This window comes from Dipodomys merriami, unplaced genomic scaffold, assembly GCF_024711535.1.
Source record: "Dipodomys merriami isolate MVZ:Mamm:240054 unplaced genomic scaffold, mDipMer1.0.p SCAF_8, whole genome shotgun sequence".
In the NCBI taxonomy this organism is placed as follows: Eukaryota; Metazoa; Chordata; class Mammalia; order Rodentia; family Heteromyidae; genus Dipodomys; species Dipodomys merriami.
Window position 1 is genome coordinate 4,734,212 of NW_027206401.1, and position 17,350 is coordinate 4,751,561.

A 17,350-nucleotide genomic window follows, 5' to 3' on the forward strand; every position below is an offset into this window, starting at 1 on the left:
TATATGAAGGGTTTGGCCATCTTAGATTATCTTTGTCAACTCTGACCAAACAATATGCAAATAGAGCCTATGAGGTTTTGGTTTCTGTGGTTTTGTTTGTTTTGGGTGTGTAGTGAAGTTTGACTGCCCAGGTCTAATAAGAGATCAAAACCAGGGAGGACTAGTTAGGTCATATATGAAACTGGAATAATTTTAATGTCCTTGAATTAACAAATTGTTTTTTGCCTCCTCCATTTGTTGATACAGTAAGCTTCTAGAATACCACCCATACAAATACAAGTAAAACCAAAAGTCAGTTACTCACTTTCCCAGCACATCTTATTTAGGAAAACATGTGTCTTTGTCATTTTTCAGTGATAACTGAAGAGGCTTCCCAAAGCCAGGATCTCTATCATCCTGACATTTCTGTTCAGATAATGGAGCCTTTCTTCTAACTTGTACTAATATTTGCAAATTGTTCGATATTTGTTTTAGAATTACTGGATAATTTGTAGGGAAAAGGCCAACTGTAATCATCTCCTAACATCTGCATAAAAGTCAGGCCACTCTGCATTCTCTTGGAAACTTAATAGAGCCGTAATCGAAATATTACCTTGATTATTTATGCAACATGGTGTATCACAGCAATATTGACCTCTGTTCCTCTTGTCTGTCCTTTATTGAGTACCTTCTAGCTGCTGTTTATCAGTCATGTTTACAGAAATAGAATGGCATAAAAGTGATCGTCACTCACATTCTGCTTAGGGAAAGCTATGTTACATTCTGTAGACATGTTCAGTACGTATATGCTGGTAGATGGTGTTCACTGGTGGGGAGGAACATAAAACCAAACGGAGGAATAGGAATGCTGAGAGGGAAGGCATATTGTCATATGAAGTGATCAAGGAAGTCTCACCAAGCTGACATGACAAGAGTGAAGACTGAAATGTGTCGGGGAACCGTGTGGGAGGGAGAGGTCCATGAAGGACAAAGAAAGCCGGGAGGCTCCGGACTGTGCACGGTGCAGCTGCGGGAGGAGGCCAGGCACCCTGCAGAAGAAGAGGGTGGAGAGCTGCAGAGGCCGGGCTGGGATGAGATGGGTGCTTGTCAGACTTCCATTGTTTGGAACAAGTAAGTCCCTGAGACAAACAATTTAAAAGGAAGGAAGATTTATTTTGGCTCAAGAATTTCGGAGGTTGGGGGCCAAGGTCAGCTGGCTCCATGGCTTTGGGCCTATGGTAAAGCCGAAGAAGATGGAAGATGTGGTGGACCTGCGGTTCTCCTGTCATGGAGGTAGGGAAGCAGAGACAGAGAGACAGAAAGACAGAGGCAGAGAGAGAGAGAGAGAGAGAGAGAGAGAGAGAGAGAGAGAGAGGGGCCGCGCTGCCCCGCCCCCTCTTCCTGGTGCTTTGTTTCCTCCTGGTGCCCAGCCTGCTTTGTGGTGCTTGCTCTCATTCAGGGTGGGTCTTCCTTCATCTGCTGCCAGTCATCTCTGGAAATACATTCATAGACACCTCCAGAAGTGTCTTCACCAATCTGCTACATGTTTCCCGAGCCAACCAAGTTAATGATCAAGATGAACAATCCAAGGTGGGAAGAAATTTGGGCAGCTGTTATGAACGAGAAGCCAAAGGAAGTAAACCTAGAAGTGGCCATCCGTGTCCCAGATTCATCCAGCGGGATGAGGATGAGACAGGAGCCCTGGAGCTGACCGCCTGGAGGTCAGGGTGACCTTCGCCATGGGGAGACTGGTGAGGATGGGGGAGGGAGGGGAGGAGCAGGGTGACCTTTGCCATGGGGAGACTGGTGAGGATGGGGGAGGGAGGGGAGGAGCAGATATACATAGCCACACACAGGTGCAGTCAGCTTCTACTTCCATCCATGCAACAGGAAGCCAGGCCATCGCTGAGAGGGAAGATGGAGCGCATGGCTCTTCTGGAGGAAGGACAGGATCCTAAGCGTGTCCCTTGGGAGCATGGAGACCGGATAAGCTTGGGCAGTGGGTGGATTTGTAGAGCGGTCAGTGCGTCCGTGTGGGCAGACAGTGTGGGGCGTTAGGATAACCAGCACGGGCTTCCGCCATCCATGGCTGCAAAGCTGGGATGGAGGAAAGCAAGGACGGCTGGATCCCACAGAAGTAACAGCCCGGCGGTGGGCGCCATGCGCCCAGAGGAAACCGGGCGCAGACACAGCCCTGGACAACGCGGCCAGACACTTGAACCTGAAGGCCCGAAAGCCTTCCCATGATGGCCCCATGATGGGCAGCAAGGCAGTCAGGCAAGGCAGGAACGCTGTGGATGGAGCGGAGAGGAGCGGAGAGCGAGGAGAGTCGGGCATGGCCCGCGTCACCAGGGAGACGACGACAGGGAAACCAAGGCTGAAGAGCGGGACAGGGGGAGCATCGCCAGCCTGGGACCTCAGAGCTGGAGGCAGGGGAAGATGTCCTGCTGCTTGGAGCCACAGAGGGGACCCAGGTGGAAGCCCCAGAACATGGAGACCCCACCCCGACACCCCCGGGAAGATGGGAGCCATGGTGAGGGAGGGGGCCACCCCAGAGAGACAGCCCGGGCCAGAGAATGCTTCGATGACTGATGATTTGTCTGTCTTGGTGATGGGGGACAGGACCAGGGCTGGCCTGGGGCTCTGGAGAGAAAGCAGGGCACCCCAGCCCTTCCTGGAGCTTGGGGGGGACCGTAGGGGCGGAGAGGGCGCAGCCTGCAGGACATACCCAACCAAGCTCTGGAAGATTCTCAAGGAACTTCCATGACTGGATGAAATGACACTTTTATATCAATGTGTGTTTCAGTATCCTCAGACAAAACATTTTTTGCCCCAGTAACTTGTTTTCCTTTTGTATAGCAGGAGAATGGGACTCAGCCATGTCTTCGAATTTTCATAAATAAGGTTGCAAAGGGAGTGTCGTACTAATTTTTAATACCGTTTGCACTCCTCCAATGCATCAAAGTAGGAGCAGCATAATACACATTAAACTAAGCACGATGTTCACTTAGAATGTGAATTGCTAAAACCTACAGGTACTGGTTAATTGCTGAATTTATTGCTGATAGCAGAGATGTGTGCCAGCTATTTAGTTTCTTTGAGTGTGATTCCTTTCTGTTTTCATTGACCTTTAATAGGTGTTTTGATTTTTTTTGAGATCTGGATTACAAATGACTCACTAAATGCTATAAGCCATTATCTTTTGAAATAAAACTTAAACTCTTTGGAATTTAAATAATATATTTACTTTAGCTTTGGGGCCCTTCTCTGATTTGCATGATAATTCATAGTCATCAAGTCCCTTCGGCTCTGCAGCCTAATTTTTCCAGCAAGGAAACAATTGTAGATAGGTAAAATCTTTCCAAAGTCCAAGGTGAGCCCTAAAGAAAACAAGTCACGTGAGAAACCTGGAGATCACACAAGGACTGGAGACCTTACGGAAGAGCAGAATTATGCAGCTGAAGACGGGAGGCCTTTCTAGAGCCCGCAGCAGGGAGAGGAGGAGATGTGGTCTGACTCCGGGAAGGCGGACATGTTTCCATGGCCAAGACTTCTCTGCATAGGCGAGAGCTCCAAGGGGAGAAGACCACTGAGAGATACTCACTGAATAAGTAGAAATACTGTCAGGACTTTGTTCCTCAAAGAAATACCAAGTATGCTGTCCACAGGATAGGGGAGGGGAGGCTTCATTTTGTGCAGGAAGAACAAACATGTAACAAAACCATGAGGTGCCGTAAGTGCCCTTCTGAAATCGTGACCCAGAAACGAGGCATTTTGTCCAGCATCAGTCTGTGGAAGAAGACGGAAGAAACGTTACAGAGCCCGGGTTGCGCCAGAGTGGACAGGTGAAGAGGGCTGTGGAGAGGCAGTGTTACGGGTTCAGGAATCTGTGTCGGACCAGGAAGTTAGTTCCCCTTGAAGAGGGCCCACAGCCAAGGAGAAAGGTTGGATTGATTGATTAGACATCTTGGTAAACTTGAAGAACTAAGTGATAGGCATATTCTGACAAGAGATCTGGAAAGGCAGGAGGTGGTGATTGGAAAAAGACATAGGTGGAGTTGGGATGTCAGTACAATTTCTTGGGATAATAGGCTTTGAGGGTGACCGTGACAAAAGAGTAAGAAAAAAATCACCGGGGAGCCAGGTGTGGTGGTGAGCAGTTTTCACCCTAGCTACTCAGGAAGCAGAGGCAGGGGTCATGGTCCAGAGCCGGGCAAGGCACACACACAACACTCTACCTGAGAAACAGAAAATCCAAAGCCAAACCAACAAAACACCAAAGCAAAAGAGCCGGAAGTGCCCAATGATAGAGCACTTGCATAACAAACTGGGGTTCTGAGTTCAAACCTTAGTACCACCAAAGAAGAAAGAGGAGGAGGAGGAGGAGGAAAGGAAGGAAGGAGAGAGGAAGGAAGGAAGGAAAGGAGGGAGGGAGGGAGGGAGGGTCAGTCACTGAGGATGAGCAGCTAAATGTGAACAACTGGGTAGGAGAGTGGTTTATTCACACAGGGAGTTAAGTCACACTTAGGCCAGAAAGATGGCAGGATCAAAAGCAGCACATACAGCTCTGGTCTGCAGAAGCTCATTCTCCAAGACTGAGAGGCTGGCAACGCCCCCCTCCCCCTCGCCCACTGCAGGCTGAGATGCAAAGTTCTGCATCACGTCATCTGTCATCTGAAATGCCGGAAACGTGCGTCATCCGTCACACTGCAGGACGCATTCTGTTGCTCTAATTATTTTTGTATTTGATTTGTTTCCTCCATGCCTCTAATTTCCTACGTGGTGAACAAGGCCCGGCCGTTCTCAGGCCCGTTCACTGGGTCAGCAGCTGACAGGTGCAGGCCGCCAAGGTGGGTGCTAGCAGTGACAGAGATTTGTGCGCAGTGCGTCTGGAGCGGCCATGGAGGCCACGCTGACTCGGGCTGTCTGACTGCAAATGGATGAAGGTTACTGATACTCTGAAGAGTACTTTTTTTTTAAGTTCTAATACCTATAATCACACCTGTCATCCTAGCTACTCAGGAGGCTGAGATCGGAGGATGGTGGTTTGAAGCCAGCACCAGGAGAAAAGTCCATGAGACTCTTTATCGCCACTTCATCACCAAAAAGCTAGACATAGAGCTGTCGAGTGCCAGCCTTGAGGGTCAGGGTTCAGACCTTTAGTTCAAGCCCAGAATCAGCACAAAAACAAGAAGAAGCAGCACCAAAGGACCCTCCCCCAGAGAACACAAAGGCTGTGTTCCCTGCACAGCAGGAGGAGGTATTTTCAGCCTGAGTTACAGCTCCTCTGAAATGGTGGTCCCAAAGAGGGGCTGTCACAACAAGCTGTGTCTCACTGCTGTCTGATGGCGACTGGCCAAAACGAGCTGAGGAGTGCTCAGGGGGTTGGTCGCTGTTTCTTCTTAAAGAGGCCAAAAAAGACGGGAAGTGGAGTGGGCAGGGGTAGAAGGCTGTCAGACTCTGCATCCGGTCCCCGCAGTGGGGAGCTGAGCACAGTGGCGCTCCTGTGTGCATACTGGGCCTCACCCTGGCAGGGCTGCCGCTCCTGGCTCCTGGCAGCCATCCCTGCAGAGAACTGAGCTCTGAGCAGCCCTCTGTGCTCCAGGGGGGGACAGGGAGAGGGGGCGAGGCCGGGCCAGCCTTCACAGAAGCTGCAATTATGGAGGAGCTGCAGAGGAGGCCCAAGAGCTGTACCTGAGTGCCCCCAAAAGGACACTCAGGAGAATACCCCCAAATGACAAAAGCAACCTTACTCCCAGAACCTTACTGCAGAACTTGACAGGGGCCAGGCAGCCGGTGAGGTGTGGACACTTTGTGATGCGTCCCCACAGAAGGCTGGCCAGTGTGCTCAGGTGGTTTCCCTGTGCTTCGGGTCTTCTTGCGGTGTAACGTGTTACCTTTCTTCTTGCTTTCCCCTGGAATCATGGGAGTGCAGCAGCGTGGTGAGACCACCTGCCACCACCTCAGAAAGACGGGGGGCCATGTGCATACCCCCACCCCACCCCACCCCACCCCCAGCCAGGCCCCTCTGCTCACCACCACGTCCTTGAGGGGACCCAGCCTAGAGCCCAAGGGCACAGGACAGGGACTGCACGGTCCCCTGGGAACTTGAACTTGTGACCCTAGCCTCATTATGGAACAATTTGCTTCCCAGTCTGTGCCTTCTAACTACCTGCAGGCCCACAAAATACAACGTCGACTTTATTACATTCTCCCCAGACTCATTATTTCGATTTTAAAACAGGAATTTATTGAAACCTCTATGAATCTTGTACTTTCAAGTGAATATGCCCTCTTGTTAAGAGAATCCACAAGCATACGCACATAAAGACTGAATAACTTAACTCAACAAATAAATAAAATATAAAGCATAGCGCGAGTGGGGATTTTTACCTAGGCCGGATGCCGTAGCAGGATGTTTTTTCATGATCATCTGAGGCAATGTAAGAGGAAATTTATATTGTTTACCTTAGGTGCAGAGTCCTATGCTTTGCTCACATTAGCATTTATTTTCAAAAGTGTTTGCAAACATTATATAACAAACTCTAAAAACTATGTTAGTTATCTGTGAATCTACTTTATGAAAACATGTCTAGAAATCTGTGACTTAGATTTAATCAGATCTTAAATAGCATGGTTCCACAGGTTAATATTAGCTTATGAGAGAGAGAGAGAGAGAGAGAGAGAGAGAGAGAGAGAGAGAGAGAGAGACTAAAAGACTGAGATCCACTTACCCACTACGCATTCCAAAGACAATACATAAGTATTTTTCATTAATTTCCTGCTTTTGAAGTCACTTAAGAATAGACATTGACATAAATCCAGTCCACGTGACCAGTTAATCATGTACTTCTAAATTAATTATTTCATCTATTTTTTATTTATTTGTTTTTGTATCAGTACTGTGACCCCGCCTTAAGTTCTCAAGGTTTTGCTTGGCTTTCTCATTCAAGGCTGGTGCTCAACCACTTGAGCCAGATCTTCAATTCTGGCTTTTTGTTGGTTGGTTGGACATAAATGTATCACAGACTTTTCTGCCCTGGCTGATTTTAAACCTCAGTCTTCAGAACTCATCCTTCTGAGTAGCCAGGATTATATGTGCAAGGCACCAACACTTGCCCTAAATTAATTCTTTTATAAAGCAATACTTAACGTTGATAAATAAAATAGCTGCTGGACAATAAGACAAGATGCAAACATAAAGGGGATCCAAATAGGGAAAGAAGAAATAAAACTCTCCCTCTTGGCAAATGACATGATCTTGTATTTAAAGAATCCCACAGATTCCACTCCCAAATTACTCAAGCTGATTCAAAACTTTGGCAAAGTAGCAGGGTATAAAATTAACCTTCAAAAATCAATGGCTTTTCTGTATGCCAACAATGAGAAAAGTGTGGCTGAAATTAGGAAAGCAACTCCGTTCGTAATAGCCCCACAAAAAATAAAATACCTAGGAATTAACTTAACCAAAGAAATGAAGGACCTCTATGATGAAAACTTTAAAATTTTGAAAAAGGAAATCAAAACAGAACTTAGAAAGTGGCAAAAAAAAACTCCCATGCTCCAGGATTGGAAAGATCAACATCATGAAAATGGCAATACTTCCCAAGGCTATCTACAAATTCAATGTGATACCTATCAAAATTCCAATCTCATTCTTTAAGGAAATAGAAGAGGCAATCCAATAATTCATAAGGAACAATAAAAGACCCTGATAGCAAAAACGATCCTCAACAGAAAGAACAGTGCTGGAGGAATACCAATACCAAATTTCAAACTCTACAATAAAGCCATAGTAATCAAAACAGCTTGGTTCTGGCACAAGAACAGACCTCAGGACCAATGGAATAGAATTGAAAACCCAGAAATGGACCTACAGACCTATAGCCATCTAATCTTCGATAAGGGAGCTAAAAAAATAGAATGGAAGAAAGACAGCCTCTTCAGTAAATGGTGCTGGCAAAATTGGTTAACTACTTATAGAAAACTAAAGCTAGATCCTTATATATCACCCTGCACCAGAATCAACTCCAAATGGATCAAAGACCTCGGAGTCAAAGCAGACACTCTGAAAACATTATAGGATGGAATAGGAAAAACCCTAGTTCTTGTTGGGACAGGCTGAAATTTTCTTAATAGAGACCCGGAAACACAACAAATCAAAGAAAGGTTGGACAAATGGGATTGCATGAAGTTGCAGAGCTTCTGCATGGCAAAGGACATAGCTAGCAAGATCAATAGAAAGCCCACGGATTGGGAGAAGATCTTCACTTGCCATACAACAGACAAGGGTCTCATATCTAAAATATACCTGGAACTCAAAAAATTAAATCCCCCAACAACAAATCTTCAAAGACACAACTGCCCAATAAATAAGTAGGCTAAAGACTTAAAGAGAAACTTCTCTGAAGAAGAAAGAAGGATGGCCAATAGGCACATGAAGAAATGCTCAACCTCCCTAGCCATAAAAGAAATGCAAATCAAAACAACATTGAGATACCACCTCACCCCAGTTAGAATGGCTATAATCAAGAACTCTAATAACAACAGATGCTGGAGGGGATGTGGACAGAAGGGAACCTTACTGCATTGTTGGTGGGAGTGTAAACTTGTTCAACCACTTTGGAAAGCAGTATGGAGGTTCCTCAAAAGACTCCACATAGAGCTCCCTATGACCCAGCCCACTTTTGGGCATTTACCCAAATGTTCACAAACAAGACCACACTAAAGCTACCAGCACAACTATGTTTATTGCAGCATTATTTACCATAGCTAAGATATGGAACCAACCCAGATGCCCCTCAGTAGATGAATGGATCAAGAAAATGTGGTATATATATACAATGGAATTCTATGCCTCCATCAGAAAGAATGACATTGCCCCATTTGTTAGGAAATGGAAAGACTTGGAATAAATTATATTAAGTGAAGTAAGCCAGGCACAAAGAAACATAGGTCCCATGGTTTCCCTTATTTGTAATATGTAGTATATGTCTGAGTCAAGCAGAAAAGGTCAGATAAGTTGATGTTAGGGAAATGAACCCTAAGATATGTATTCAAATGTTTTTTTTCTTTCATGTGATTGTTTCTAACATATTTATAAGATGATTTCTTTGTTGCTTTGTATGTCTCTCCCCCACGGTATAACCCAAGCTTTCACTGTATTTGATGTCGGTATAATTTGTGGAGAAGAAGGGGAAAAACAAATCGTTTAAATAGGGATACAGGTGGACCCATTGCCACAATGAGAAGTAAAAGTTGTTATGTCAAAAAACGAACTTTACAACTTTGGGGGGAGATGGGAAGGGACGGGAAGGGGAAACAAAGGAAGAGGCAACAATGCTTGATAAGAAATGTACTCATTATCTTGCCCATGTAATTGTAACCCCTCTGTACAGTATTTGATACAGTAGTATCAAAGGAACTGGACAGCAATTAAGAGTCCATGTATCAACTTCCTTATCATTAGTTTGCATATTTTATACTGATAGCTATAGATAAGCTACTCATTGCTGACCTGTCAGCCATAAAGAATGTAGTGGTGTGTTTGCAATAAAGTTGTATTTTCTGTGCCAGCGACAAGGTAAAAAGAGTCTAAGGATATGTGGGTCATGTCTTAAAAGAAGCTAAATCAGGCTCTTCACTAATGACATACATAATTACTTGTCCAAATCCTTTCCTTAGAGCATTAAGCTTTCTACTGATGCTAGGCCATTACTGGTTCTAGGTCAAAAGTTTTCCTTTTAAATTTGACAGTGTTAAGCATAGTTCAGATATGTACTTTTTAATCATTTGTAAATCACTAGACATATTAAAGTATTTGTCTTCCCTCAGAAAAGGAAGTATATGCTCAACTGTTCTTTGTTTCATCATAAGTAGACTATAATCTCCATTATTCATAAAATTTAGCTATAAATCGTAAGAAATTGTTTTACATGAACAACTTAGACCACTGTGAATACACTCAGCAAGAAATTCAAATTTATTTGATGGGTTGAATTTAAAGCCCTTTGTACAACTATATAAAGATAATTCCAAAAAAAAGATGGATAATTTAAATTTAGAACTTTCCTAGCAAATCAATTTTAACTTCTAAATTAGGAATACTGTTTTTAACAATAAAAGAAAGCAATATAAAATAAAATAAAAGATGAATTTCTAATTTCCATAGCCATTGTGTATAGGCTAACTTCCTCCTACATGGAAGCCATTGTTCCATTATCATCGTAAAGAAACAATTCTATCTAAGAAAGTTAAATAGTTAGGTGATCGTGATGGAGAAAACAGGTATATACTTAAGAGTACTTTGGGGTTTTGTTTTCTTTTGTTTGCAGTGCTGGGGATAGAACCCAGGGACCTGAGCATGCTGGCAAGTGGTCTACCACTGAGCTTCATCCCCAGCACTTATACAGATAAAGCTATCCTGATTCACTCCATTGTCTATTCCCATTGCCATTATTTTATTAGAATTCTTTCATAGAGACCTCATGGAGTTGCATGTCATTAACTCAACACACAGGATTCATGATATACTATTCACGATATTCATGATATACTATTGAGACATAGTCTCCAAGGTCAAGCATAGAAACCTGGACAAGGACATGGGAGAGGAGAAGATCTGAAAAAGATCTAAGGGAATTGGCAGGCCTCGGGTCCCAGAGACTCACAGAAGGTCAGGAGCCAAAGAGCCATCTTAGTTAGAATAGAGAAGGGGGAAAGGGAGAAGAAAATCTTGTTGGAAGTGGGGTGACAGGAATCTGCAGACCGTTGAAGACTGCCCGCAAAGCCCTCGACGAGGAAGATCAGAGCTGGAAACGTCAGGAAAACTAATTTCATGAGAAGACAAAGAAGAACGCCTTAACTGAAGAGAAGAGGTGAGCTTCCTAGGGAGCCTTAGCAGGAAAAGAGAGGCAGAAGAGCTGACCCCCACCCAGTGCGCGCGTGCGCAACACAGACGCAACCCCACCCAGTGAGCGCGTGCGCAACATAGACGCAACCCCACCCAGTGCGTGCGTGCGCAACACAGACGCAACCCCACAGACGCAACCCCACCCAGTGCGCGCGTGCGCAACACAGACGCAAGCTGAAATGGCCAGCCAGGGTTTGGAAACTATACAGAGACCAAGAAGAGCGGCAGACTACCTGAAGTCAAGTCAAACTTACACTTGTAAAAATTAGAAATAAATAGAAACGATGGAGTTCTGAGAGGGGCTGATGGATTTCACAGTTAAAGAAAACCCAATATTTTGTGTACTAGAAATCATAGTTTTAAAACTTGAGAGCAGCAAAGCAGAGCGCATCCTAGGCCTGAAGGTCAGGCTGACTTTCCTCACTGTGTGCTCACGAAACTGATCCCAAAATGACCAGCACCAAGAAAGAATCTAAGAAAATGCCTGGGTTTGAAAGATTATCTTCAAAGGAAGATAATCCCTTAAGCATCTGGACAAAGAAAGATCATTTCACTTATTAAAAAAAAAGAGAGAGCAAGAGAGAACTCAGCAGTTTACCATCAGATTTGTCCATCACACTTTATATCCAAAGAGCATGAAGTAATATATTTAAAATACTCCGGGAGGAAAAAGTGTAAATCCAGTATGTTATATTTAGTCAAAGTTACCTAATTTAAGAGCAAAGGCCCTATTCCAGGCATACTGGTTGGTGCCCATAATCCCAGCTACTAGAGAGGTAGAGATGGGGACATTGTGGTTTAAGGCCAACCCAAGCAATAACAACAACAATAGTAATAGTAATAATAATAATAATAATGTTAGCAAGACCTCATCTCAAAGAACAAGCTAGGCATGCTGGCTCATGTTTGCAATCCCAGCCATGAGGGAGGTATAGGTAAGAGGATCACATATAAGTAAAGCCCCCACCAAAAGCATGAAACTGGCCAGGCACTGGTGGGTCACACCTGTAATCCTAGCTACTCAGGAGGCTGAAATCTGAGGATCGATATTAAAAGCCAGTCCAGGCAGGAAAGTCCATGAGACTCTTATCTCCAATTCATCACCAAAAAACCAGAAGTGGCACTATGGTTCAAGTGGTAGAGTGCTCTCCTTGAGCTGAAGAGTTCAAGGACAGCGCCCAGGCTCAGAGTTCAAGCCCCACAACCAGCAAGAAAAAAAAAAAAAGTGAAAGGACTGGAATTGTAATTAAAGTGATACAAACCCTGAGTCTAGGACCACTACCATGAATAATATTAATAATAATAATAATATAATAATAATGTTCCCAAGAAAACTATTAAAACTCTTAATGTATAACAACTCAATGAATGTTTTCTCATGAACTCTTCCTGAGAAGTTTATGAGAGAACATTTCAAACAACAAAAGTTACATTAACATAAGACTAATAGTAGTGGATAAGTATGTGTGTGAGAGAGACAGACAGATGAGATGGGGTGGATTAGGACTGTATGAGGATTAGGAGGAAGAGATCATGGCTGAGGTGACCATATGTGTTTGTGATATAAGTGTCATATAATTATTAGAAACATTGGGGGTGAGAATAGACAGAATGTGAAAATTTGAGGAAGTTTTTAGACCTGACCCCCAGGGCTGCGTGCGTGATGTTACCTGAGATTACTCGTGTTGTCTCCCAGCTGATTCCTTTACCCCCTAAAAGCTTCCAGCACCTCCTCTGCCAGTCTACCCCTGAGTCAAGCCCTGTCTGAGGCCACGCCAACCATACCCTGTAGAATTGCATCCCTCCAGCCAGCTCAGGACTTCTAGCCTACAAGACCCACTGCCTGCCCACCCCCCTGTCTTTTCCCTCAGAATAGTAACATGCTCTCATGCCTTCATGTTCAGAAAAACCTCTACAGTCCCACTGCCTCAGTAGCTGTAGCTGCTTCTGGGGACTGTGCCCCGGCCAGCTCTCCAGATGTCTCCAGTAAGGCCCTAGACCACAGAACCACAACGAAGTAGCCCTCACCTGTCACAGTGAAAACTGCATCTCGAACACCAGTGAGTGCTCTGCAGTGGCCTTGGACGAGTTCATCACCAGGTCCTCCTTGAGGGCTGTGTGCCCTTGGCATTCACTGGGCCTGCGGCCTCCTCATCCTCCTCCTGCCCCAGCAGCTGCTGTGTCTCTGTCTCTGGGACTGGCATCTTATCTCTCCACAGCTCCACAGTGTGCAGTGTCTCATCTCGGCTCCGGGTTTATAAGATACTGAGTCAGAGACTTGTAACTCAAAGCAGACTTTGCCAGAATCAGAGATGTCACCTCATGTCACATGCTACTCATACACTCAAGGATACAGGGAATTCAGAGACACAGGCGAAGCATAGAGAAGCCCAGATCACCCACACAGCCTCTCAGGTCCCAGCATGTGTTTTAGGATGTACTCCAGGCAAGGTTTATATCCAAGGACTCTACGTAATCCGGGGGCTCGAGTTCCGGTACAGTCTTGGACCTAAAGAGAAAAAAGAAAAGAAAAGAAAAGAAACACCTGATCCTTTATGGGGTTGGAGGCGTGGATCAGTTGGTAGAGCACTAGCCAATGAGCAAAAGCAGCAGGACCTAGTCAGGGACCCAGTCTCAGTACTAAAAAGAGAAAAAGAAAATAAATCCATAGACATCACCAATACTTAATCTCTGAGTTACATAAATTGCTTCTACACTCAGTAAAATACCTTCATCTTATGCACTCATTACCACCTACATTATGACTCCTTCTGGAGAGCCTTACCCATCAATCCATGCATTACCCATCAATCATGCATTCTAACCCTCCTGCCACATGCGATCCCAGACTCCGCCGTGGGGAAGATTCTGTGAGGTTCCTGGGTGGGGGCCATCAGCCTGTGTGCAGAGGTCTGGCCAGGCTGTCTTTCTTCCATTCTCAGGACCGGAGAAGTGAGCAGATGGGGGACATCAGAGTGTACCACAAACCTCCTGTCTTCTAAATTCCAAACTCAACCTGCCAACGAGCCACCCAGCCTGCTGACTGACCTGTGTGTTAGGTTATAGAACTTGAGTACAAACAGGCGAGAAATAATGACTGAACTGACTTCACTCCCAACACGCGCGCACACACACATGCACACTGCGCACATACCCCTTGTCTACTAATATGGACAGGAAAGAAATCCTATACTCAAATTGAGCCTTTGGCGGTCACAGCCGATTACATTATCTGTATACTAGATTCTCAATTACTTTGGCTACATACTCACCTTGTCAGTATACTTAGTACTCACTATCATTTTGCGTACCTAGTTGGTACTCGATCACTGTATACTCAGTCAGTCCTCGCTCACTTTGTGTACTTAGTTGGCTCTCGTCACTTTGAAAGCTCACCTTGCCCTTTGTTTCTTGCAGTACAACCGGTACCAGCAGTACGGGGCGGAGGAATGTGTGCTGCAGATGGGGGGCGTGCTGTGCCCTCGCCCGGGCTGTGGAGCAGGCCTGCTGCCCGAGCAGGGCCAGAGGAGAGTCACCTGTGAAGGGGGCAACAGCCTGGGCTGTGGGGTGAGTCCTGACCACCCGGGACGCTGGGTGTTTGTGCTACTTGTCTTTGCTTTTGTGAATGGGCTGTGATTCTATTTTTGATTTTTGCCTTTGGACTCAAACATCTGTGAAGATAGATAGATAGATAGATAGATAGATAGATAGACAGATAGATAGATATGGGAAATAGATTTTTAAAAAATTCTTCCATACAGCTTCACATATGAAAATATATGTATTTATTGGGGAAGGGCTATAGTTGCATGAAGATTTTCTGTTTTATTTGTTCATGGAAGTATTTATCCAGAGATGCTGTGAACCACAGTCGTAGTGGTTCAGCAGGCTTGTGAAGTTGTGTTAAAGTAGACAGAAGTGAAGGAGACCTCTTGGGCAGGCCTAGGCAGCATGACCTGCATAAGTGTTTGTTTGTTTAAGTAAAGATGACCAAAGTTAATGGTGTCCGTTAGGGAGATAGAATAAGAAATGCCAAAAACATTCCAAGAGGTCAAGTCATAGCACCTGATCAGTGATGGGAAGGAATCTTTATCTGCCGGCCTGGAGGTAAGAGGAGGAAGCGGCTTGCTAAACTATAGATCGAGATGCCAAATGGTTCCTTGCCCTGATACAGAGCACAGAGAGCCCGGAAAAGAGGGAAAGGCACAAGTGCTTATAAAATGCCATTGGTCTGCGTAGAAAACATCTGTCTTACAATTGCAACTTCGTGAGTCATTTTATGGAAGACGGGCATGAAGAGTAGCGGCTATCAACCGAGGCACGAGTTTTGGCTGGTCACCACCAGTCACTTTCACACAAGCTGCCCTGTGTCGCATCCGCTTGCGCTCCTTGTCTGTGGTGTGACATGTCTCCTAAAACCCTGGGCTGAGCAAGGGAGCGTAAACAGAAAATGATGAGAAATGTGTATATCTTAACAAGCACAGCGCATCAGAATGGAAACCCCAATCATTCTGGCCATCCCCAGAGGCTGTGGAGAGTCAACTGCTCTTCCCGACCCCAGTCACTGTCCGCTGGGGTGTCACCCACCCCGATGGTGAGTGACCTAGGCTGGCAATGAATGCAGGGTCAGAATTCCCACCAATGTTTTCTCTTCATATGAGTTACAACCATGGTAGGTTGTTGTCTGACTGAGTCCTTCTGCTGCTGACTATGTACCATTGTTCTAGTTCGCGTAGCCTGGGATCTAAGAGTTTGACTTTCCTCACTGGTAGACAGTATCCACATCCCATCTTGTGTTGAGTTGTTCACTTCGCTTAGAGAACTTTAAAAGATTTAGGTGACTTTAAGCTTTGTGGAATTTTATCTTCCTTTAACAGCAACAATAAAACACACACACACACACACACACACACAAATACACACACACATACAAACATAAACCCCACAGTGTGACATTGTGAGTAACCTATACACTTAAGCCCCAAATCATTGGAAATTGTGTGTCAGGAATAAAGCGAGTTATTTCACCCCGTGTCAATTGAGAGTTTAGGTGCAAAAAGTGTGCATCAAAGAGGATGGCGTGTTCGGCCTGGTCCTTTGTCCGCTGGAGTGCCTACGTATTGAGTTGTTTTTTTCTTTTTTAAATTCTGTTTATTGTTTTGGGAGAGACTCTTTTCAGTTTGTTTGAACAGCCTCATGGAACAGCCTCAAATTGAGATAGCTTAATCTAATAAATATAATATCTGATATAGTATACTTAATATAATAAATACTTAATAGTGATGAATATTAAATATACCTAATAAATATTTACTATTGGCTCAGTGTCAGGAGTGGCTTGGCCATGTGATTCTGGCTCGGGGTCCCTCATGAGCTCAAGAGCCATTCTGGGATGTGTTCATTCTGATGGGGGAGGCGTGCTCAGATCACAGTTCCTCACGTGCCGTCTTCTTCTTGGGCTGTTTGTCCCCACAGTGACAGCTAGCGCTCCCCAGAGAAAGCTGTCCAACAGAGAGCGAGGAGGGAACCACAGAGCCTGCAGGACCTAATCTCTAACTTGATCATCTTTTTTTTTTTAAATTGTATTTTATTGTTTTTTTTTAAATTTAATTTTATTTGTGAACATACTGTACAGAGGGGTTACAATTACATGGGCAAGATAATGCATACATTTCTTACCAAGCATTGCAGCCTCCTCCTTTGTTTACCCTTCACCTCCCTTCCCAGCCTCCCCCCTCCCCCCCACCCAATCCTTCCCCAAACTTGATCATCTTACCCCGCTGTATCTCTACTAGGCCCTTTCAGGAAGAGAGGAGCTGGGCTTTATCTTTTAAAAGAAAAAACCCATGGGCATATTTTAAACCACCACTGTGGTTTAAAGAAGCTGAAATCAGAACAAAGAAAATGAGTTTCCTATGGCCACATCTAAATGTAAAATATTGTGTGCTTGTTTATACTTAATAGTGTTTAGCATAGAGTAAGTGCAGATTTATTTAATATTTAACCGAAGGATTACCCAAAAGACAAATATTCAAGGAAAATTGACTACAGGACACTCATTTGATCAATCTTCCCAGATAGCCAAGAATCTACCCCTGGACCGCGCCAGACCGGCAGCAGAGAATTAGGCATGTCCACCCCATCCTGCAGCCCTTCAAAGGACTGCTTTTCAGAAACAGTACTTTGGAACGTCGCAGTTTGTTCGTGTTCTGGTCACCACACAGGAAATGTGATGTCTGTGGGTCCAATGAACGTTCCTGAGGAGCCGTGCTGATGGCGGCCAGTCTGTCTGAAGGCCAGCAATGCCCAGCTTGACCAAATGGGGTGCAAGAAGAGGTGCCATTGGGCACAACCTCACAAGGATGGCAACCCTCTTGTCTGAAAGAAGGAAGTGTGGCCACCATTAACGCCAGCAGATTCCCTTGTGGGGTATTTTAATCCATCTGTACTTAATATTTT

General features: G+C 44.9%; 1 protein-coding gene across 1 annotated transcript in view; it reads left to right on the forward strand.

Moving 5' to 3' along the window:
* Positions 1-17,350, forward strand: part of Prkn (parkin RBR E3 ubiquitin protein ligase) — a 978,959-nt gene that overhangs the window by 829,741 nt on the left and 131,868 nt on the right. Inside the window, exon 9 of the mRNA XM_070010824.1 lies at positions 14,309-14,458. Coding sequence (XP_069866925.1) covers positions 14,309-14,458 — 150 coding nt within the window. The remainder of the gene's footprint in view (positions 1-14,308; positions 14,459-17,350) is intronic.